The sequence below is a fragment of the Pelobates fuscus genome, chromosome 1 (genome assembly GCF_036172605.1).
Source record: "Pelobates fuscus isolate aPelFus1 chromosome 1, aPelFus1.pri, whole genome shotgun sequence".
Classification (NCBI taxonomy): domain Eukaryota; kingdom Metazoa; phylum Chordata; class Amphibia; order Anura; family Pelobatidae; genus Pelobates; species Pelobates fuscus.
The window spans coordinates 104,223,011-104,247,706 of record NC_086317.1 but is presented as its reverse complement, the minus strand read 5'-3'; the positions used below and the strand labels follow the sequence as shown (position 1 = coordinate 104,247,706).

At 43.7% G+C, this 24,696-nt stretch overlaps 1 protein-coding gene across 2 annotated transcripts in view; it reads right to left on the bottom strand.

Annotated features, from left to right (window-relative positions):
* Positions 1-24,696, bottom strand: part of KDM6A (lysine demethylase 6A) — a 124,731-nt gene that overhangs the window by 84,062 nt on the left and 15,973 nt on the right. For both annotated transcript variants that reach the window (XM_063450144.1, XM_063450145.1), the window contains exon 3: positions 5,177-5,285. In XM_063450144.1, the coding sequence (XP_063306214.1) occupies positions 5,177-5,285 (109 nt within the window). The remainder of the gene's footprint in view (positions 1-5,176; positions 5,286-24,696) is intronic.

Here is a 24,696-nt window from a genome sequence, read left to right as displayed (position 1 = left end):
TTGCATATTTTTGTAGGGTGGCGGGGGCCAATGTCGCTTTAATTTCTGTGGTTAATAAAAGAGCATGTCATTGATTACCCCTAAAGAATGAGCTAAAGACCACTGGTTAGTTTAAGGAGACGCTCTGAAAACCAACACAACATTCATGTCTCATTAATAAGTTAAATATTCTATACACTTAAATTGTCAGTTTTTCAAATAATTAATTTGCCAATTGTTGCAATCCATAGACATCGTAAGACAAAGAAGGGATTACGTAGGCAAACCTTAAGTAGGGTCCATAAGCAGGCCTCTCTAGTCGCACTCTCCATCCAGAAAATCACTTCCTTATTAATTAACACACACACGTTAAAGTGGTTATGGAGCAAGAAGTGCCATTCAAAATTAAAGTAGTTAAACTATTCAGTGTGGTTTGACAACTAAGAGTCCACAAGGTGTCCACTACAGACTCAACTGGAGCATGAAGCTCTGCTCCTGCAAGGAGCTTCTGTAAGCTCAACTGAGCTAAGCCCTGCCATGCAGACCGAATCCCTAGCTTAAGAATGCCAGCTGAGTGCTAGCAAGCTATTAAAATGAGAATGTTGATTAGGTTTCCACTTTGTAAAGAGTGATATATACACACACACACACACACAGCCTTTAGACATGTTCTCCTACAGCCTCCTATTAAATAAATGGAGGGATCTTTCATTAGCATAAAGGAGTAAGACTGTTTCATTTTAAATAACTTTCTATCAATAAAACATTGAATGAAAAATAGGCGTATTAAAATATTCTTCGTAAATACAATGGCTTAATTTACTTACTTCAAAGTAAATTAGGTGTAAAGACTGCAAGAGGTCCACTTTGATGCTAATTTGTGGTTTTCTACATCTATTTGGGTCTAGATTTTAAAGGGCATTTGTCAAATCACTGTTTAGTATTTTTGTCAACTAATCACTTCAATGTTTAGCGCATACAGTTTTGTATAGGGAAAAGGCGTTCAATTTACTTCATCTGAGTATTTTCTGGAAGGGTAGCAAAAAATGGCTATTGAGCAAAATAACACTACATATTATAATTAAGTGTCATTAAGGGGCACTCCAAACACCCACATTTTTTTCACACAATGGGAATTAACAGCAATTTTTGCATATTTAATAGAATACATAAAAAGAATAGGTTCCCTTGCGTCCTTGATTAACTTTATTTATATGAGTATGTTCATTTAAGTTTCCACAAAGAGTGAGGTAGGAATATAAGGGTCAATCAGAAGATGCTAGCAGGCAGTAGCAGACCTCTTCCAACTAAATATTTCACATTTAAATTCCTTTTCAATAATCTTATTAATATAACATTAATGCAACACCCTTGACTAGGCCCATCAAAAGCCTTATTTGACAGTTAAATTCTCATCTTTTTTTCAGAATGTATCCCAAGCGGTCTTTAACATAAACCTAGATTGGGGTAGGCAACCTTTGGCACTCCAGATTAGGGATCGACCGATTATCGGTTTTACCGATATAATCGGCCGATATTCGGTATTTTCGGCAATATCGGTATCGGCCAATAGGGATACCGATATTGCCGATAATACCTCTCAGGACCGCCAGGCTCATTACAAGCCCGGCGGTCCTGGGGGGGCGGGCAGCAAGCGTTTACTCACCTCCCAGCAGCTCCTCCAGCTCCCCAGTGTAAATCTCGCGAGACCCGCGGCCAGCTCTGACGCTCTGACGGCCGCGGGTCTCGCGAGATTTACACTGGGGAGCTGGAGGAGCTGCTGGGAGGTGAGTAAACGCTTGCTGCCCACCCCACTCTCCCCCAGCTAAGCCAATGCCACTGGACCACCAGGGATTAACATATCCCCCCTCCCTGGCAAGGCAACAAGCAGGGAGGGGGGACAACAAAAAAAAATGATAATAATTAAATATATATGAAATTTTTTTTTTTAATAAAAAATGCCCCCTCACACACACACTATTATTATACACATACACTACACACACACTGTGCATATAATTCAGTGTGTTTGTATAGTGTGTGTATATATAATGCAGACTACACAAACACTGTATTATATATATACACACACACACACACACTATACAAACACACACTGCATTATATACACACACACACTATACAAACACACACTGCATTATATACACACACACACTATACAAACACACACTGCATTATATACACACACACACTGCATTATATACACACACACACTATACAAACACACACTGCATTATATACACACACACACTATACAAACACACACTGCATTATATACACACACACTATACAAACACACACTGCATTATATACACACACACTATACAAACACACACTGCATTATATACACACACACTATACAAACACACACTGCATTATATACACACACACTATACAAACACACACTGCATTATATACACACACACTATACAAACAAACACACACTGCATTATATACACACACTATACAAACACACACTGCATTATATACACACACACTATACAAACACACACTGCATTATATACACACACACTATACAAACACACACTGCATTATATACACACACACTATACAAACACACACTGCATTATATACACACACACTATACAAACACACACTGCATTATATACACACACACACACTATACAAACACACACTGCATTATATACACACACACACACTATACAAACACACACTGCATTATACACACACACACACACTATACAAACACACACTGCATTATACACACACACACACACTATACAAACACACACTGCATTATATACACACACACACACTATACAAACACACACTGCATTATATACACACACTAAACAAACACACACTGCATTATATACACACACTAAACAAACACACACTGCATTATATACACACACACTATACAAACACACACTGCATTATATACACACACACACTATACAAACACACACTGCATTATATACACACACTATACAAACACACACTGCATTATATACACACACTATACAAACACACTGCATTATATACACACACACTATACAAACACACACTGCATCCACTACACACACATACACAGCTCCCCTGTCTAAACACACTGCATCCACTACACGTGGCATGTATATTTTGTGCATTTACCTTTAGAAATAGTTTTTTTATTTTCCAAAATGGTAAATGTACAGAATATCGGCAAATTATATCGGCTATCGGCCTGAAAGTTCACAGAATATCGGTATCGGTATCGGCTCTAAAAAATCAATATCGGTCGATCCCTACTCCAGATGTTGTGGACTACATTTCGTTTCATGTTTTGCAAATATTATGATCTCTTTCAGCCAATGAGCCAAGCCCTGCACCGTTGAACTTGGCTCAGACAGAGATCTTCTAGCACTCATGTTGCTGTAGTGAGAGTGGGGAACGGCACCTGGTAGACCTCAAGTAAGACGTCAAACTGTTCTAAAACGGATTGACTACTTACAATTGGGGGGCCAACCAGGACACCATTATCCCTACAGCATACTTTTGAGATTTTTCATATGATTTCCTCTTCAGTATCATTAAAATAAAAATTAAATTAAACCCAACATACTCCCTAAGCAACAAATTTCAAAATAAAGCTATTCAGTGTAGAAACTATTTTCTTGCCCAATTTATAGGTTTGCATTTAATTTTACCCAACCCCTACTTTGGATTCCTTCTCACTAAAACCACTTGTACTACAGTACCTAATGAAGTTTTACACAAATTAGTTTCATTTTTTCTGTGCACAATAAATTGTCCTTGTTTTTTTACCCTTTAAGCAGTCGTACAGTTAACATATACACACATAATAGCAAATGTTTTTTAGCAGAAGAAATAACATACAGTAAGCCCAAATTACCTATAACTCAAGCTTAAGGACAGAGGCAACTGTGGACATCCTGAACCAAAACAAATCCATACATTTGAGCTATAGGTTTGACCCACCATAATTTAGGGTTTCTCTTTGTATGTATGTATGTATGTATGTATGTATGTATGTATGTATGTATGTATGTATGTATGTATGTATGTATGTATGTATGTATGTATGTATGTATGTATGTATGTATGTATGTATGTATGTATGTTTGTATGTTTGTATATATATATATATATTTTTTTTTTATTATTTTTTTTTTTTACAGACAGAAATGGCTGCAATTTAAAAATGTTTTATATGAATAGCTAAAATTTTTGCTTATAATAATTTTTACACATCCAGTGCAACTAATTAAAAGTAGCTTAAAATAGATTCATATATCAGGTCTGATTGTTACATACCGAATAATTTTATGATCCAAATTCATTTTGCTATACCCAATGTTACGTATGCTTATCCTAATTTAACCCTTAACTTAAACCCTACGTTATCTCTAACCCTAATACAGCATTAACCCACGTCTTACCCAAACCCAACACTAAGTGTAACCCTACCCTATGCTTACCCCTAAATCTTACCCGTACCAACCACAACCCTAAGGTAACCCACTGCTAATAGCAATTCTAAATTAGATATTAGAAATGGGTTTTGCTGTATTTAACATAGTATATAGTGGTATGTTGCCATTTTTAGAATTACACCTAGTGTCATTATGAATGTACCTGGTTCTCAGCCGAAGCTGCATGCACCTAGCAAAATCTGCCACGTAAAATGGACCAGCTGGCTTACAGAAGCCTTAATGGTGTGAGAAGATATGTAACCCTGATCACACGTGATCACTAAATATGCATTTAAATGCCTACATAAAGAGCCACTACCAGCGCTGCAAACAGCTCATCAAAAAGTCTGAGGCCGCTAAAATTGGCCCAAGCACATTAAGAGAGCGCTGGCTTTCTGCTCATCCCTGGAGTGAGCAGGGATTTAACCCTGCACACACCGTATATGCAGGACGTTCTATGCCACCCTACAGTATTTCAAGCATAGACCTTCATAACTGCATTTAATCGGTTATACAGGTGCAAAGATTAACAAAGTATTTAAAACTGAACCCAAAACATGCACTGAATAGGATACAAAGGATACTTCATATAATAAGTTGAAACTAATTTACAATTAGCAATCGCAGACCAGTTTGTGGAAAACATACATTTTTTAATACCTAATCTCACAAAACAGCTCAGGTTTAAAGTCAAACAAAACATTTTTTGCAAAACTTACCTTTTGGAAAGTCTTCCAACAATAAGTTGAAATGACCCAACTGACAGAAGAAATCTGACTCAACTTTTCCCTCTGATTTCAAGATAACAGCCTCATAGCATCGTACAGCCTGAAAAGAAAATTAAACTAGAATTAAAATTCGATTTTTTAAAAGTTGTGTGCTTTGTTTGGCTTGGCAAACTTGATCAAAAACTCATATGACTAATTTGGACTTAGTCTAGAGCAGGGCTTCACAAACTTGTATGGGCCGAGACCCACTTTTCAAAACGGTAATTTTTCGAGACCCACTTGCTTTTAATGCGTATTTAAAAAAGTGAATACCATGGCAATCAGCTTCAGAGGCATACAATTGGCACACCATGGCAAACCCCTTAAGAGGCATACAATTGGCAAACTATAGCAATCCGCTTTAGATGCATACAATTGGCACACCGTGGAAATCCGCTTTAGATGCATTCAATTGGCATACCATGGCAATCCGCTTTAGATGCATACAATTGGCATACCATGGCAATCCGCTTTAGATGCATACAATTGGCATACCATGGCAATCCGCTTTAGATGCATACAATTAGTACATCATGGCAATCAGTTTTAGAGGCATACAATTGGAATATCATGGCAGCTTTAAATACATAAACTTGGCACACCATGGCAATCACTTTTAGATGCATAAACTTGGCACATCATGGCAATCAGCTTCAGAAGCATAAAATTGGCATAACATGGCAGTTTTAGAGGCATTATTTTGATATATCATGGCAGTTTTAGAGGCAGAAACTTTACACATCATAGCCAGTTTTAGAGACATACAACTGCTTACTCACAGACTCAGAATCAGAAATGCTGTTGTCTTGCTCTTTCATCCAGGCACCTCACGTTGATTATCCTAGTGGTGGAACTAATGTAGAGAGGACCCTGGTGCAAGTATGTTTTCTGGGCCCCCATCTAGTAAAAGTGTGGCCAAAAGGTATATCTCCATCTGTCGGAGAACTTCAACAATAATATGCCAGATGGAGATCTACCATTTGCATATCATTGCAGGGTTATATTTGTGAGCAGTGTTTGAATGTAAGCATGTTTTTGTATTAAGTATATGTGTATTTGTATGTACTGTTGCTATTGGAATGTAGTGGTGTACTTGTTTGTAATGTTTGCGTCTGAATGCAGGGCTGTTTGTATATGTAGTGTAGGACTTTAAATGCAGGTGTGATTTTTGTGTGTAGTGTTGGTGTTTGAATGAAGGGGTGTTTGTAGATAATTTTAGTGTTTTAATGCAGGGGTGTGTTTGTATGTAATGTTTGCGTTTGATTGCAGTGTGTGTGTAGTGGATGCAGTGTGTGTATATTGTATTTATAAAATATACACATACACAATGTGTTTCAACGTAAGCATGTTTTTTTGTATGGAGTATGTGTGCAGTGTATACACACACGCACACAGACACACAAATACACACATTGACACAGCGATACACACACTGACACTTAATTTCCCACACACAGATACACAGACACTCATGTATACAGATACACACAGACACAAAAGGACACGCAGAGACAGGAGGTGAGGGTGACAGTGTGGGAGGGAGTGTGTGTACTGGTAACAGTGTGGGGGGCAGTGTGAGAAAGGGTTACAGTGTGGGGGGGCAGGGGGAGAAAGGGTTACAGTAGGGGGTAGGCAGAGAAGGGGTTACAGTGGGGGGGTAGGCAGAGAAGGGGTTACAGTGGGGGGGTAGGCAGAGAAGGGGTTACAGTGGGGGGTGGGGGCAGGGAGAGAAGGGGTTACAGTGGGGGGTGGGGGCAGGCAGAGAAGGGGTTACAGTGGGGGTAGGGGGCAGGGAGAAAAGGGGTTACAGTGGGGAGTATAGGCAAGGAAGGGGTTACAGTGGGGAGGGTAGGCAAAGAAGGGGTTACAGAGGGAGGGGGGCAGGCAGAGAAGGGGTTACAGAGGGAGGGAGGGGGCAGGCAGAGAAGGGGTTACAGTGGGAGGGGGCAGGCAGAGAAGGGGTTACAGTGGGGGGGAGGCGGGCAGGCAGAGAAGGGGTTACAGTAGGGGGTAGGCAGAGAAGGTGGTTACAGTGGGGGGAGGGGGGGGAGGGGGGCAGGGAGAGAAGGGAGAGAAGGGGTTACAGTGGGGGTAGGCAGAGAAGGGGTTACAGTGGGGGTAGGGGGCAGGGAGAAAAGGGGTTACAGTGGGGAGTATAGGCAAGGAAGGGGTTACAGTGGGGAGGGTAGGCAAAGAAGGGGTTACAGAGGGAGGGGGGCAGGCAGAGAAGGGGTAACAGTGGGAGGGAGGGGGGCAGGCAGAGAATGGGTTACAGTGGGAGGGAGGGGGCAGGCAGAGAAGGGGTTACAGTGGGAGGGAGGGGGCAGGCAGAGAAGGGGTTACAGTGGGGGGGAGGCGGGCAGGCAGAGAAGGGGTTACAGTGGGGGGAGGCGGGCAGGCAGAGAAGGGGTTACAGTGGGGGGAGGCGGGCAGGCAGAGAAGGGGTTACAGTGGAGGGAGGCGGGCAGGCACAGAAGAGGTTACAGTGGGGGGAGGCGGGCAGGCAGAGAAGGGGTTACAGTGGGGGGAGGGGGGCAGGCAGAGAAGGGGTTACAGTGGGGGGAGGGGGGCAGGCAGAGAAGGGGTTACAGTGGGAGGGAGGGGCAGGCAGAGAAGGGGTTACAGTGGGGGGGGAGGCGGGCAGGCAGAGAAGGGGTTACAGTGGTGGGAGGCGGGCAGGCAGAGAAGGGGTTACAGTGGGGGGAGGCGGGCAGGCACAAAAGAGGTTACAGTGGGGGGAGGCGGGCAGGCAGAGAAGGGGTTACAGTGGGGGGGGAGGCGGGCAGGCAGAGAAGGGGTTACAGTGGGGGGGGGAGGCGGGCAGGCAGAGAAGGGGTTACAGTGGGGGAGGCGGGCAGGCACAGAAGGGGTTACAGTGGGGGGAGGCGGGCAGGCACAGAAGGGGTTACAGTGGGGGGAGGCGGGCAGGCACAGAAGGGGTTACAGTGGGGGGGGCGGGCAGGCAGAGAAGGGGTAACAGTGGGGGGGGAGGCGGGCAGGCAGAGAAGGGGTTACAGTGGGGGGAGGGGGGCAGGCAGAGAAGGGGTTACAGTGGGGGGAGGGGGGCAGGCAGAGAAGGGGTTACAGTGGGAGGGAGGGGGCAGGCAGAGAAGGGGTTACAGTGGGGGGGGAGGCGGGCAGGCAGAGAAGGGGTTACAGTGGTGGGAGGCGGGCAGGCAGAGAAGGGGTTACAGTGGGGGGAGGCGGGCAGGCACAAAAGAGGTTACAGTGGGGGGAGGCGGGCAGGCAGAGAAGGGGTTACAGTGGGGGGGAGGCGGGCAGGCAGAGAAGGGGTTACAGTGGGGGGGGAGGCGGGCAGGCAGAGAAGGGGTTACAGTGGGGGGGGGGAGGCGGGCAGGCAGAGAAGGGGTTACAGTGGGGGAGGCGGGCAGGCACAGAAGGGGTTACAGTGGGGGGAGGCGGGCAGGCACAGAAGGGGTTACAGTGGGGGGAGGCGGGCAGGCACAGAAGGGGTTACAGTGGGGGGGGGCGGGCAGGCAGAGAAGGGGTAACAGTGGGGGGGGGAGGCGGGCAGGCAGAGAAGGGGTTACAGTGGGGGGAGGCGGGCAGGCAGAGAAGGGGTTACAGTGGGGGGGCAGGCAGAGAAGGGGTTACAGTGGGAGAGCAGGCAGAGAAGAAGTTACACAGTGGGTGGGAGGTGGGCAGGCAGAGAAGGAGTTACACAGTGGGTGGGAGGTGGGCAGGCAGAGAAGGGGTTACAGTGGGGGGAGGGGGGCAGGCAGAGAAGGGGTTACAGTGGGGGGAGGGGGGCAGGCAGAGAAGGGGTTACAGTGGGGGGAGGGGGCAGGCAGAGAAGGGGTTACAGTGGTGGAGAGGGGGGAAGGCAGAGAAGGGATTACAGTGGGAGAGAGGGGGGCAGGCAGAGAAGGGGTTACAGTGGGGGGAGGGGGGCAGGCAGAGAAGGGGTTACAGTGGGAGGGAGGGGGCAGGCAGAGAAGGGGTTACAGTGGGGGGGAGGCGGGCAGGCAGAGAAGGGGTTACAGTGGTGGGAGGCGGGCAGGCAGAGAAGGGGTTACAGTGGGGGGGAAGGCGGGCAGGCAGAGAAGGGGTTACAGTGGGGGAGGCGGGCAGGCACAGAAGGGGTTACAGTGGGGGGAGGCGGGCAGGCACAGAAGGGGTTACAGTGGGGGGGCGGGCAGGCAGAGAAGGGGTAACAGTGGGGGGGGAGGCGGGCAGGCAGAGAAGGGGTTACAGTGGGGGGAGGCGGGCAGGCAGAGAAGGGGTTACAGTGGGGGGGCAGGCAGAGAAGGGGTTACAGTGGGGGGGCAGGCAGAGAAGGAGTTACACAGTGGGTGGGAGGTGGGCAGGCAGAGAAGGGGTTACAGTGGGTGGGAGGTGGGCAGGCAGAGAAGGGGTTACAGTGGGGGGAGGGGGGCAGGCAGAGAAGGGGTTACAGTGGGGGGAGGGGGGCAGGCAGAGAAGGGGTTACAGTGGGGGGGAGGGGGCAGGCAGAGAAGGGGTTACAGTGGTGGAGAGGGAGGAAGGCAGAGAAGGGATTACAGTGGGAGAGAGGGGGGCAGGCAGAGAAGGGGGTTACAGTGGGGTGGGGTGGGGGGGGGGCATTGTTTGGGCTCTGTGCCCTACCTTCTTTAAACATCCCTGGTGGTCCGGTGGGTTAATGCTCCGGTCTGAGCTCCGCCGGGTGCAGAGCTACAGACCGTGTAATAAAAGTCTTGCGAGCTCCCCGAGTGTTGCCATGGTCACAGGGTCTGCAGCTCTGCACCCGGAGGTGCTGGGCAGACTGATTGGAGGGAGCCCGGCGGCATACAGGGCAAGCCGCCGGGCTCCCTCCTGGTGTCAGTCTGCTTGCCCGATTCCCCTGCGGCCCTGGATGTGTGGGTCAACGCGACCCACTGGGAATCGACCTCCGACCCACACTTTGGGAACCGCTGGTCTAGAGAAATACATCCCCAAGTTTTAAAAAGATATAATAAAGAAATATCCAACAACTCCTCAGAGTCAAGAAACCTTGGCCTACATTTTAAAAAGGATGCTTTGAATTTACCTTAATTTACTTTGTATTAAATCAGGGGTGCCCAAAAGTTAGATCCCCAGATGTTGTAGAACTAAAGCTCCCATGATACTTTGCATTCCTTTAGAATGAAAGAGCTTAATAGAAGCTGTAGTTTTAAAACATGCTGGGATCTACCGTTCGGTAACCCCTATATGAAATGAACCTTAAAGTTCTCAGAGACACTGAGAAAGCGCCCCCCCAAACACTGAGAAAGCCGCCCCCCCCACAAATCTCTTATGGAAAAGAGATAAGAAAATGCATGCTGTGCAATTCAAGACTATGGCATCACCACATCAGGTTTAACAGTCTCTTCAATACCACAGGGCTCAAAACTACTCAAGGCACAGAGTAAGCATACAATACAAAGATTTGGGGTAGACAATAAGTGAATTTCCTCATTGTGACTTCTCAAACAGAAGGGTAAAGGGGAATCCCCAGTTTTTATCCAAACTACATGAAAACAGGTTGACAAATAAAAATGTGACTTCGCCCAGTGACTCTTCATGCCAAATGCATGTTATTTAGTGGTTATAATACATCAATATCAGTTTATAAAAAGTTTAAAGGGAGACTATAGTCACCAGTGCAACTATATGTATTCCTGACCCTATAGTGTTAACACGACCATCTAGCCCCCCTGGGCCCCTCATGCCTCTCCATAAATATTGTAAAAATCTTACTGTATTCAAGCCAGAAGCTGTAAATCTGCATGCTGACTCAGGAAAAACAAGCAGTTTGCTGACATGTGATAGCCTGATCCAATCACAGTGCTTCCCCATATGATTGACTGAGACTGACAAGGAGGCAGAGCCAGCATGATTCAAACACAGCCCTGGCCAATCAGCATCTCCTCGGAGATGAATTGAATCAATGAACCTCTATGAGGAAAGTTCAGTGTCTGCATGCAGTGGGAGGAGATACTGAATCACAGGATGCTCGTGCACAGCAGATCTGAGTGGATGGAGGCATATTATGCCTCCATCAATTCAGAAGTCCCTCTGGTTCACTCTGAATGACTGCAACTGGAGGTGTTCCTAGCTTTCAATGTAAACACTGTATTTTCTCAGAAAATACAGTGTTTACATGAGAAAGGCTGCAGGGAGCTATAGTTCTAACCTGAACAACCTCATTAAGCTGAAGTTGTTCAGGTGACTATAGTGTCCCTTTAACTATAAATTAACATCGGAGTTTTTTTGCACAAGTAGTATAATGTGCAGCAAATAAATGTTCTGTATTTGCCATATATGAGTACTTAAAATGCACAAGGTTATCTTAAAACAAGCATGTCAAACTCTAAGTCTTGCACGGGCCACAGAACCAAGGTTTATGTTTATGTGGGCGGCAAAACATTTTTTCTATAGAAACTTAGGTTTATTTAGAAAATTACAGTTTAAAAAAAAAAAAAAAAAAAAAAACCTGCATCCCCCTCTAAACCACAGCACCCCCATATACTAAATCCCAGCACCCCCCTCCAGCCAACAAGCAGACTCCACTCACATTGCCGCTGCTAATATGTGACTCCGGAGTCTGGCTTCTGGTATACCCCAAACGGCGCAGTCCGTACCCTGTGCCAAATCGGATTCACCCGCTACTTCTTGAAACCCTGTGAAGGTGGAGAATGTTGATGTCATGTCGGAATGTGACGTGGCGTGGCGTTGCGTGCCTCCATGCACCTCCAGGTACTCCACTGTTCAGTCGCAGCCAATGCAACACTGACCCACACTGACAGACAGACACACACACATTCTTGCACACACTTTACTTTATTGCGCCCTACCTTTTGGAGCTGATGTGGGGTCCTTCTATCTGCTCCTCACTGCTCCCTTGCGCGGTTTAGTGGTGCCGGAATAAGACATCATATTCCGGTGCCCGGCTTCACTACAGACGGCGCGAGGGAGCAGTGAGGGGCAGGTACACTGAGCTCCCTTGCTGGCACTCCTCCCCGGCCAGGTAAGTTTTAGCAGAGTAGGCACCTGCAATGTTGGGAAAGCAGGTGCATATTCTGCTATAACACCAGCATGTACACGCGGCTCGCCGGGCCGCAAAGATGGTCCATGTGGTCGCATGCAGACCGCAAGTGTGACATACTTGTCTTAAAACAGTGGCAGTGGGGGTGGGTGGGGACTGGGCACTGGCAGGCATGTTTCTGTTTAGTTTAATTAGGTTTTGTTATAATTTCATAGAACAGAGGATGCCAGTTTATGACTTGTTTGACTACCTATGACTATTTCCAAGTGCCTATTCCACTTGTACATGAAACTACTCATTGACATCCAATGTATGTGTTTTGCATTTCTATTTGTCTGACACACTCAATAAAAAATGCATTAAAAAAAAAAAAGGGGCACATGGTATAACATATTGTATTTGTCAACCAATGGTTAGAACTATTATATAATGAGCATTGGCGAGATACAGGAGAGCGAGAAATCGACCCTTTGAAGGCCCATGACAGAAAGATTTGGTCTGATATTCTTCCTTTAACCCCTTATGGACGGAGCCAATTGTACAAGTTGTGATCAAAACAAAATGTAAACAAAACCTGAAATTTGCACTAGATGTCTGGTTTCTCATAATTCACCTCTTTCATATTAAGTACACCCACACATATATATAATTTTATTCAGGAAAAACAGGGCTTTCACTTAACATTAGATATTTAGCTATGAAACATACTTTAAGATGAATACAATACAAAAATAAAATGTGAAAAATTAAGAAATTTTATTTTTTAAATATCTGCATGGAATTTTAACGGTTAGTCATAATACGGTTAGTGGTTACTGCAATAAAGTACACATTTGTATTCAGCAATGTCTCATGAGTAAAACAGTACCCCCTACGTACAGGTTTTATGGTGTTTTTAATAAACAGGTACAGGGTCAAATAGCACATTACATTTTTCAGTTTATTCACATAGAAATTTGCCAGATTGGTTATGTTGCCTTTGAGACCGTATGGTAGCACAGGAATGAGAATTACCCCCATGATGGCATTCCATTTGCAAAAGTAGACAACCCAAGGTATTGCAAATGGGGTATGTCCAGTCTTTTTAGTAGCCACTTAGTCACACGTACTGGTCAAAGCTAGCATTCATATTTTTTTGTGTGTGGAAAAATGCAAAAAAAAAAATTATTTGAATGCTACTTTTAGCCAGCGTTTGTGACTACTGGTCTACTTTTGCAAATGATATGCCATCATGGGGATAATTCTCATTCCTGGGCTACCATACGGTCTCAAAGGCAATATAACCAATCTAGCTAATTTCAACGTGAAAAAAACTAATGCAAACTTTATATTTGCCTCTAACTAACCTATACCTCTACCTTACATACCTGTCTCTTGCTCTCTCCTATAGGGCTGTGCTTTACTTTCTCCTACAGCTCTGCTTCACTCCCACCTCATTTGATTGATATTTCCTGTCCTAACGTGTCTTATACCCCACCTCCTATAGACTGTAAGCTCGTCTGAACAGTGTCATCTTCAACCTATTGTTCCAGTTAGTTTTCTTGTAATTGTCCTATTTATAGTTACATCCCCCCTCTCATAATATTGTAAAGCGCTACGGAATCTGTTGGCACTATATAAATGGCAATAATAGTAATATTATTATTATTATTATTAACTATTGAAAACATAAAACCTGTAAAAGGGGTACTATTATACTCTGGAGACTTCGCTGAGCACAAATATTAGGGTTACAAAACTGTAAAACGTATCAACAATTATATCGTCAGTGAAAGCGTTGTTTGTGTTTGAGAAATGCAAAAAACAGGACTTTCAATAACTATCACCATTGTGGTACATGTTTGAAACACTAATATTTGTGTTTAGCAAAAGTCTCCAGAGTAAAACAGAACCCCCCCTGTACAGGTTTTATGATCTTTTGGAGTCTTACAGAGTTAAATTGGGCTTGCAAATTAAATTCTCTCGATTTTCTGCCTGGGTTGTCAGGCAGGTCCCTCAAATTGTAATAAATAAAATCATAATTATGTATAAAGATTACATAAATATACACGTAGAAATTATATTATATTATATTATATATACACACACATACATATATACATACACACACACACACACACACACACATACATATACACATACATGCATACATAGTTATCTATTTAAATTCTTTGCGTATATTTATGCCGTTATATTTATATACACACACATATACACATATACATACATACATACATACATACATACATACCAACAGAGTTGTGGTGGGGAAATAAGTGTGGATGAAAACCCCTTCCACCGGAAGTGGATAATTAATACATTGCTAAACTCAAATACACACACCAGTCAAGCCATAAGACGTGGTCTTTCCACAGAAATTTCACTTTAACAGTTCTCTCACTACTGCATAAATTTTCCTTAAGGCCTCACTTCACCTTCGTATCATTCAAATTAAAATTCACATTGCGGGCTTGTCTCTAATTGACGGACCAACGTTCAGGTCCCTCAGCTTACCAGAGTTCTTACGTTACGGTATCTGATACACACCTACCCATACATTCAACATTTTTACACTCATACCAGTGGCATGCCTCATGCCCACTAGCATCTTTTTCCCTAAGGTTTCCCAGACCGAGCCCGTTCCCAGCAGAAGCAATAATATATGGTAATCTTCCTGCAGATCAAAGAAAGAGGACAAACACTCAAGGTTTAAGTATCTACATACGTTATATAACACCATTCTAAGAGACAAGCCCCATCAGGCTAGAGAACTGGCATTGAGGGTTAGGCGCTGGCATTAGCTATCCTAAGGAATACTACTGTCCCGCGCGGTCTACACCCCACCTCATACACTGAGGTTTCAGCCCCATGACCAAATCATAGTTAGCCACCTCGCTCACCCTTCTTTAAGCCTACAGTTAGGGCCTCCCAAGTCACGGCCACACATTTTGAATCTCTTACAGTCACGAGAGGCAGACATCCTGACACCACGTTCTAGTGGCCACAAAATTCCCTCGGCCCAAATCATAGTTAGAGCCTCTCTCCGCCACTTGGCAATAGCAGTGCCTAAGCGGTCACTTGGTTCTAGGTAAATTCTCCGCCTCAGCACTAGCTAGCAGGCCAGTTCTCTAAAGGTCTCATCCACACCTCTAAGATACATTACTTATCCAAATCATTATTTCTTTTTCAGAATGTCACAAGTATCCATCCCATACTTGTGACATTCTGAAAAAGAAATAATGATTTGGGTAAGTAATTTATCTTAGAGGTGTGAATGAGACCTTCGGAGAAATAGTTGGTCTGCTGTTGGACGGAATACCCAGCATGCCAGTCTGGCCTGGGTCTCCAAAGGAATCCCTCACCCCTTCTACCCTCAGTTCCTGGGATTCTGATACATTCCAAAAATATCAGAAGAGCTCAGACACAGGGGTATCCCCTCCCCAGCCTCTGCCAGTAATGCGGAACTACACAGGCTCACGACGGCTCAGACCAACGTTCCCAGGCCCGGCTCTAGTTCACAAGGTCCGTCAGCTTTCTCCTCAGATTCCAAATCAGGAGACACCGGTCGCTATCCTGGCCAGCCTCCAAAATGATTAACAGGCTGATAAATGAAATCCGCTATAGTCACACCAGGTGTCTCTTTAAGCCCGGCAGGCCCTCACCTGGCGATCTCTGTCATACAGTCTGGCTTGCCCCTCATTTCCCTCCCAGTCCCCCACCACCCACTATCACTACTCCATCCGTCTCACCGGCCCACTCTGTTCATATTTCGATGGAGAAGGTAATTCTCGATGGAAAGGACGTTAAACTAACATCACTACTTAACTTCACAAGTCACCCTTCAGTACTACGGTTACATTCTTGGCGACATTTCAGTAGTCCTAAACAGCCAGACCACGACTTAAAGCTTTCCATTCCTCGGTTTATCATTGCCTCTCGCATAGAGTCAGTCACTTCTACTTCTCACCACTCCTTAACCCCGCGCACTAGTCAGGGAGGCAGCCAGAGGGACTAGCCGGGCTGACCATTTCATTTCTGGGGAAGGCTCGGGTGCACTATTCTTTGATACAGGGCTATGCCATTTCACAACATGCAGGATTTTGCACATCTGCTCCAGAACCCACACCTAATCCACATACGCAGACCGTCTGTCACCTAAGATACGCCCAACTAAGGTTAACATTGATATCCTGGAATACTATCTGCATTTACACCCAGCTAGGCATCTGGTAGATTCTGGTGCTGGGTTTCTCACAGGGGTTCACACGGGCCTTATCGCCATTCCCACAGGTACACTCGTATGCCCTAATCTATTATCTGCACCCTTTGACCCTCTTACGGTGGACCACCTTCTGTCCACAGTGGTCATACGCTGGTTTCACGATCGCCTCCTTCCGGTCTTCACACGTCTCATCTTGGCGTACCATTCCCATCGAGGAAGCCGTTCACTATACCCTATAATACTGATCATAGACCTCTTCCGCACCGCACTCTACATCCATTCCCAGCATCAAACTCCCTCATTCCTGCTATGAAGTTCTCACTGCACTACGAAAATCGACCATGCCATACAAGCTATCACTTCAGTAAGGCTTGGTTGAGCAAGACAGACTTATTCAACGCCTTTAATCTACTACCTATTCACCCTTCACTATGGCACCTTGCCTACGTTCGGGCGGCCATCCTCACTAACCATTTTGTGGCTGATTTACAGGCTGACTTGGCTGGCAGCAACCTCTCATCTCTTTTTAGTCTGCCTTTACATTCCTGGCGTCCACAACACAGCCGCTGACGCTCTTTCACGCTCAGTTCAAGGTCTTCAGGCACCCCCCTACGACCCACTACGTACCATCCAGGATACCACCATTCCATGAGCTGATCTTGGACTACGCACACAATTACACCTCGTACAGTTTGTGCGCTTCACGCAGTTTCACGACTACTCTATCACTCACGCTAGGGCTTTGTATATTGTACCATGTCACAAGGAGTTTGCATGATTCATGACTCTTGCAGTTAAACTATTGTAATTTTTGCCTCTTCCTCTAAATCTACAAATCAAGCATCTTATTTATACCACCTATGCCGTCACTCAGTTTTTTACGTATCCAAGGTCAGCCACACACTATCAGTACCAATCCGTTACTTCACGTCTAAACCTTCCATTAAGGTAAGCTACATCATGGCTTCCTTCGCTGGTCTCTCTTTCGCAAAGTGCTGCATCAGCAGCTTCAAGCTCTTACACCCCAGTCTACATCACTAAGTGATGGGGCCACAGGTAATCCTCAGCTCAGTTATAAATATACCTCAGAGTAAAACTCCTTACAAGCTTTCAGTACACAAGCTGTATAAAGTTGCAATAAAGTGTTTTTCTTTGAATCCTCTTTTGCCTTCTTTTACAGGCCTAGTCGTACGTTGGTTTCGGCACACCTCAACCAACTTTGCTTCTCCTACATTCCATTACGTATTAGATAAATTTCGAGCACAAGTTGGAAGGCCATTTGGCCTGAATTTGTTGGAGGAGTTATGATCCGATATAAACCATACCACCCTACTTACCTTTGTTGTGCAAGCTGTTTGTCCCCACCCACCTACACCCATATTTATTAACAATTCACTTTGTGGGCCCTCTTTTACAGGCCTACTCATACGTTGGTTTCGGCACACCTCAACCAACTTTGCATCTCCTTCTACATTCCATTACGTATTAGATAAATTCCGAGCACAAAATTATATATATATATATATATATATATATATATATATATATATATTGGCCGTATTAGTCCTGTAGACAACATGCCAAGAAGTATTGCAGTATGGAATGATACCTTTTTTTATTGAACCAACAATATTTCAAAGACAAGCTTTCAAGAGTTTTCCTCTCTTCCTCAGGTCTGAAACAATACTGATGAATCTGAAAATGATCACACATTTCAACACCAGAAATGAAGGACATAATGTAGACTGGCTTTCTCACACACTACAAAAACCTTTTATAAACACACACATCTTAATATCTTAGACAGTATAGTTCTTTTTCAAAAGTCTCGTTTCACCTTTATTGGATCAATTTATATACATATATATTCAGCTATATACTTGCATGGCCTGCTCTGCTGTTGTTTTCTTGTGTTTTTTCTTATCAACCCCTTAAGGATGGCAGGCGTGCTATGCCGCCCTTGGGGGACCCAGCTCTAAGCGCTGGCGGGCAGCATAGCACGTCCATGCCGCCCTATTCAGTTACCTGATTAGGATGGAGGTGACTTACCTGGCATCCCAGGGAGTCCCTCTGCTGCCAATCCGGCTCTCCATGGCCATGTGATCGCAAGGTCCTCACAAATCACATGGACGGAATAGCCATCCATAGCAGTGCCAGCAGGGTAAGTGCCTGGAATGACAGGTAGTCCCCCTGCTGCCTGAAATAAAGTCCAATAAAGTTTTAAAACAGTGTAAAATAAAGTATTATATATATATATATATATATATATACACACACACACACACATATATATATATATACACACACACGTTAAAAATTTATTAAAAATAAATATTTGTGTAATTTTGTTCTAACTGTATTTTGAGATATATATATATATATATATATATATATATATATATATATATATATATACACACACACAAATGTTTTTTTTTTTTTAAATCACACACATATACATATACATACACTTTCATTCTACATATATATTTATGTAATTTTTTTACATAAGTAAACTTGCAGGACCTGCCTGATAACCCAGGCATAAAGTCCAGAGAATTTAATTTGCTAGCACTATATTTAACCCTGTAACTAATACACCCAAAAAACCTATACATGGGGGTTACTGTTATATTCGGGAGACTTCGCTGAACACAAAATATCAATACAGGAAAATGTATTACAAGGGTGATATCAGTGAAAGTGATTTATTTTTTGCATTTTTCACACACACAAATGGCACTTTCACTGACGATATAATTCTTGTGATACGTTTTACGTTGTTGAAACACTAATATTTGTGTTCAGCGAAGTCTCCTGAGTATAACAGTACCCCTCATGTACATGTTTTATGGGGTTTTCAAAAGTTAGAGTCAAATATAAGGCTTGTGTTTCAGTTTTTTCACATTGAAATTCACCAGATTAATTACGTTGCCTTTTAGACTGTATGGAAGCCCTGGAATGAGAATTACCCCCATGATGGCATGCCATTTGCAAAAGTATAAGACCCAAGGTATTGCAAATGGGGTTGTCACAAACACTGTTCAAAATTAATGTTGAAATTCGCTTTTTGCATTTATCACACACAAACAAATTTTAACGCTAACTTTGGTCAGTGTTTGTGACTAAGTGGCTACTAAAAAAGACTGGACATACCCCATTTGCAATACCTTGAGTTGTCTACTATTCCAAATGGTATGCCATCAAGAGTCTCATTCCTGGGATACTATACAGTCTCAAAGGCAACGTAATCAGACGAATTTCAATGTGAAAAACTGAAAAATTTACCATGCTATATTTGACCCTGTAACTTCCCAAAACACCATAAAACCTGTACATATGGGGTACTGTTTTACACGGGAGACATCACTGATTACAAAAATGTGTATTTTATTGCAGTAAAAGCAAATAATATTATGACATTCACAGTTAAAATGTCATGCAGAACTAAAAAAAAAAAAAAAAAAGAATCTTAATTTCTCACATTTTTTTAAAAATATTTTATTCATATTAAATTATGTTTCATAGCTAAATATTTGATGTTACATGAAAATCCTATTTCTCCTGAATAAAATGATTTACCGTATATACTCGAGTATAAGCAGAGTTTTTCAGCACATATTTTGTGCTGAAAAACCCCAACTCGGCTTATACTCGAGTCAGTGTCTGTATTATGGCAATTTACATTGCCATAATACAGACAGGCGGCTGTGGGGGCTGCAGAGCGTTTACTTACCTCTCCTGCAGCTCCTGTCAGCTCCCTCCTCCTCCGCGCCGGTCCGTTCAGCACCTCTGTCAGCTCCCAGTGTAAGTCTCGCGAGAGCCGCGGGGTCATAGTGCGGCTCTCGCGAGACTTACACTGTGAGCTGACAGAGGTGCTGACCGGACCGGAGGAGGAGGGAGCTGACAGGAGCTGCAGGAGAGGTAAGTGCTTCCTGCCAGCCCCCCTCCTACACAGTGCCCATCCACTGGACCACCAGGGAGTGAGAGCCCTCCTCCCTGCCATGTATCAAGCAGGATGGGGGGACGGAATTTTTTTTAAAATAATTATCAAACAAAATAATAAATAATAAAAAAAAAATTAAAATAATGTAAAAATAATACTTATAAAATTGCCCACCCCCCACCAAGGCTCTGCAACACACACACACACACTGCATTCATTATATACACACACTGTAAATAAATATTCAATTAATATATATTTTTTAGGATCTAATTTTATTTAGAAATTTACCAGTAGCTGCTGCATTTCCCACCCTAGTCTTATACGCGAGTCAATACGTTTTCCCAGTTTTTTTGGGTAAAATTAGGGGCCTCGGCTTATATTCGGGTCGGCTTATACTCGAGTATATACGGTATATGCGTGGGTGCACTTAATATGAAAGATTAATTACGGTTGAACAGAGTCAAATTCCAAGTTTTGTTTACGTTTTATTTTGATCAAAACGTGTACATTTGGCTCAGTCCTTAACCCCTTAAGGACACATGGCATGCTGAGGGAGAGTGGAGGCGGCCAGTCTGGGGTACATGGAGGCAGTGTCAAGGGAGCTGTAATCTTTTGCGGTTCTTGCTCGGTTTCCTCACGTTCCTGCTGTAATGCCAGGAGCCAGAATATTACGTCACTAAAAAGCGAGAGAAACTTAAAGACTACAGCAGCCCCACTAGACCCCAGGGAAATTATCCACTCCAGCTCTCCCAAAGGTAGGGCTGGGTGGACTTAAAATAAAATAATTTGTGAGTGTTGGTGTCAGTACGTTTAGGTTATACTCCACCCTTGTTCACACGGGAAAGGTGTTTTACCCACTTCCAGGTTTGGATTGCCCTGCCTTCATGGCTGAGATTATCAATCTTGATCTTTCAGCCAAAGCAAAGCAACACAAAGATGCACTGCGCCGCACCAATCAGTGTCTTATTATAGAGATGCATTAAATCAATGCATGTCTATGGGGAACATTCAGCGCCTTCATGCAGAGTGGGGAAAGCATTGGATTGGCTAAAATCGGCAAGGGGTGGGTTCAAACGCTGTTTTGTCCAATCAGCACCTCCTAATAGAGATGCATTGAATCAATGAAACGCTGAGGAAAATTCAGAGTCTTCATGCAGAGCGTGGAGACGCTGAATGGCACTTCTGCCTACTGTGCAGCACTGAGCCAGGAAGCCCCTCCAGAGGCCATCTGAGGAGTGGCCACTTAGCGGTGTCCCTAGGGGCAATGTAAACACTGCCTCTTCTCTGAAAAGGCAGAGTTTGCATGAAAATGCCTGCATACAATGATTACATTAAGCTGTAGTTGTTCTGGTGACTATAGTGTCCCTTTAAGTGCATGGATGTTATATCATATTCGTAGAGAAAATGTTTACTTCGTTCAAATTTAACGTTTATCAAAATTATATACTGTGAAATTCAGATTCAAACTGATAATTTAAAAAAACAATCAGAATTCACATCACCCGTTTTCAACATATTTGTATATTTTTTTTAATATATGGTCATATAGCCTATATATGCTGTGGTGTGCAATACAATTATGAGATTAGGATAAGAATTATTAATAGAATGTGTATGTAAGAATTTAGAAATAAAAATATCACAGGCTTTGAGGGAAAAACAAAAAGGAGTGAGAAAAACAGCACCTCAATAAAAATTAAAAATACAAGACACCCCACGTTCTCTACATTAGCAAATGGTATGCATTTATGCGGTAATTTGAATTGCCAAACTGCTTCAATACCCAAAAATAATAATAAAGTATTATAGGGATTTAACTTTTGCACTAATACATTGGGGGCATTTTTTTTTTTTTTTTTTTTATTATTCTTTATTTTTGTAGTGCAAACGAAAAATACAGGCTGCTCCGATATGCCACAACAGCATAAGCAGGCAATATTTGGTACAGGATGATACAGTGAAGTAGCATTATTAAATCTGCACAATTTTTTGTTAGTAGATGAGTTGTCAAACGCTTTGGGTTAGGTTTAGTAAGATTATCATAGGCTAGGTATAATATAAAGCAGGACTTATAACAAGCTTGGCTACGCAATGAAGTTGTTGGGACAAGGTGAAATAATCAACGCTTAACAGTGCTAGGTTAGGTACATTAGTTATGCTGCCACAATAGTAATATGGTATTATGATTTACATTGACAAAGATTGAAGTTGCATTATAAATGGTTACAGGCTTCAAGTATAAACTCAGTATGTCATGAGTAGCTGCCCACATTGTTTGGTTTAAAACGTAATACAAGAATTAGCCGTAGCGCAAGCGTCTACAGACATGCATCCAATCCCTTGTCGAGATGAACATGCGTTTAGCGTAACAATTTAACTTGAGTGGAGATCATATTTTGTTGGTCGTATTTTGCCACCAGAAACAACTACATGCTAGACAAACATGTCGCGCTGAAAACAGTTACATGCCAGGCAGACCTTTCCGGCTTAAAACAGTTATGCTAGGCAGACAGACATATCATGGTGATAACAGTTATATGCTAGGCAGACATATCATGTTGAGGGCAGTCATATGCTATATTAATGAGTACAGCAAGGACGGCATGCCCCCCACAATATTGGATCTGCGTTAAAGATTATGGTTTGTCAATGTTAGGTTATCAGGATTATAAGGAACAGGTCGTCCTGATCGCTTGTAATCACAGCATGCAGTAAGACACACTCTCAAAGTACATGGTACGTAGAAGAGCATTACACATTAGAAGATGCTACACAAAATCATGTTAGGGGTGCATATAAGGCAATACCAGATCATCGGTATCTGCAGGAGAGAGTCCCAGCTTGCGAGTATGTGGGGCTTGTGCATGAATCTTCCGCCCTGTCTGCATCTCGCAGTGTGGGGATGATTCCTCTATGGCGTGGTCATGTCAGCCGATGCCCCTTTTGTGCAGGGGTGTTGTAGCTGGCAAGTGTGTGACTGGGAGCCGCTTTGATCATCAGCGTGTGATACGAAGTGCTGTTTCTTCGTCGTGACGGGTCTCCAGCGCCATGCACCCGGTGTGGTCCTGGACTCCGCAGCTACTGCATGGGGTGGGTCTGTTTGTGCTGGTTGCTTTGAGCGTCGGACCAGATTGTGTCTGTAACCCGCTTCTGGCTCCGCAGCTCTGTGTCGGCGCACATGGCTTCCGCCATCTTGGATCTAGGCCTGGGGCGTGCGCGGTGGTGTCTCCGAGTGCAGCTTTAGGGTGGGGACCGGGATCACCCCCCCCCGGTCCAGAGGGGGGGAAATCAGGACCGGGTCCGCAGATGGTGTGTGTGCTCGTCGGGCTCCAGTGGGCAGGATAGTGGTGCGGCGGCTGTCCGCTCCACTCACCGCCAGGTAAGGTCTCGCCTGTTGCCGCAGGGACCTCTCCCCTGAGGGACTAAAACTCTAGGAGCAAGCCTCTCCTCAGCTCCGGTAGCCCGTAGACATCGAGGGTCGCAGTTGTGGACCATTCACTCCCTCCAAAAGCACGGTTTACAGGCTTAAAAGGTCAGATTTAGCAGGAGCTGATGAATCCTGCGACCGCTCAGCTCGGCGGCCCGGCCCCGCCCCCCGGTATTTTTTTATTTTACCCAGAAGATTTTGCGAAGCATAATTTGGGGGGTTTGATCACAGTGGCACATATCAGATTTTTTTTTATTTTTTTTTTATTAAAGGGGTAAAAATAAAAATAAAATAACACACATTACCAAATTGTTCTCAATCTTTAGAAAGCCTCACAGCCTAATGTGCATATTAGAGCAAACACCAAGCCATGAGGTAAAGAGAGATGCCTACAGAGAACAAATACATGATCCTGTTAAGACATAGATCTTGTAAAATAAAAATCGGTTGCAAGAGCACAGTCGCCTACATAATCAAAAAAATGGAAGAAGTCTGGAATAAACAGGACACTACCCCTAGAGCTGGCCAACCAGCCAGACTAAACAAACAGGGGAGAAGGGCCTTGGTAAGAAAGGTGCCCAAGAATTGTATGGTCACTTTGGGAGAAACTTGCAGAAAGAATCATCATTACAACACTCCAATGCACTGGCCTTTATGACAGACCAGCCTTTTCTCACAGCAAGACACTTGAAATTTGCAAAAGACTACGAGAAACAGAATTCCATGGTCTGACAAAAAATAAATAAATAAAAAAAAATAAAAAATCTTGTGTGATGTAAACCGGGCACTGCTATTCATCTGTATGATACCATCCAGTGTTGAAGAAAGTGGTACCACCATGCTCTCAGGGACACCCTCAGTGCACTATAAT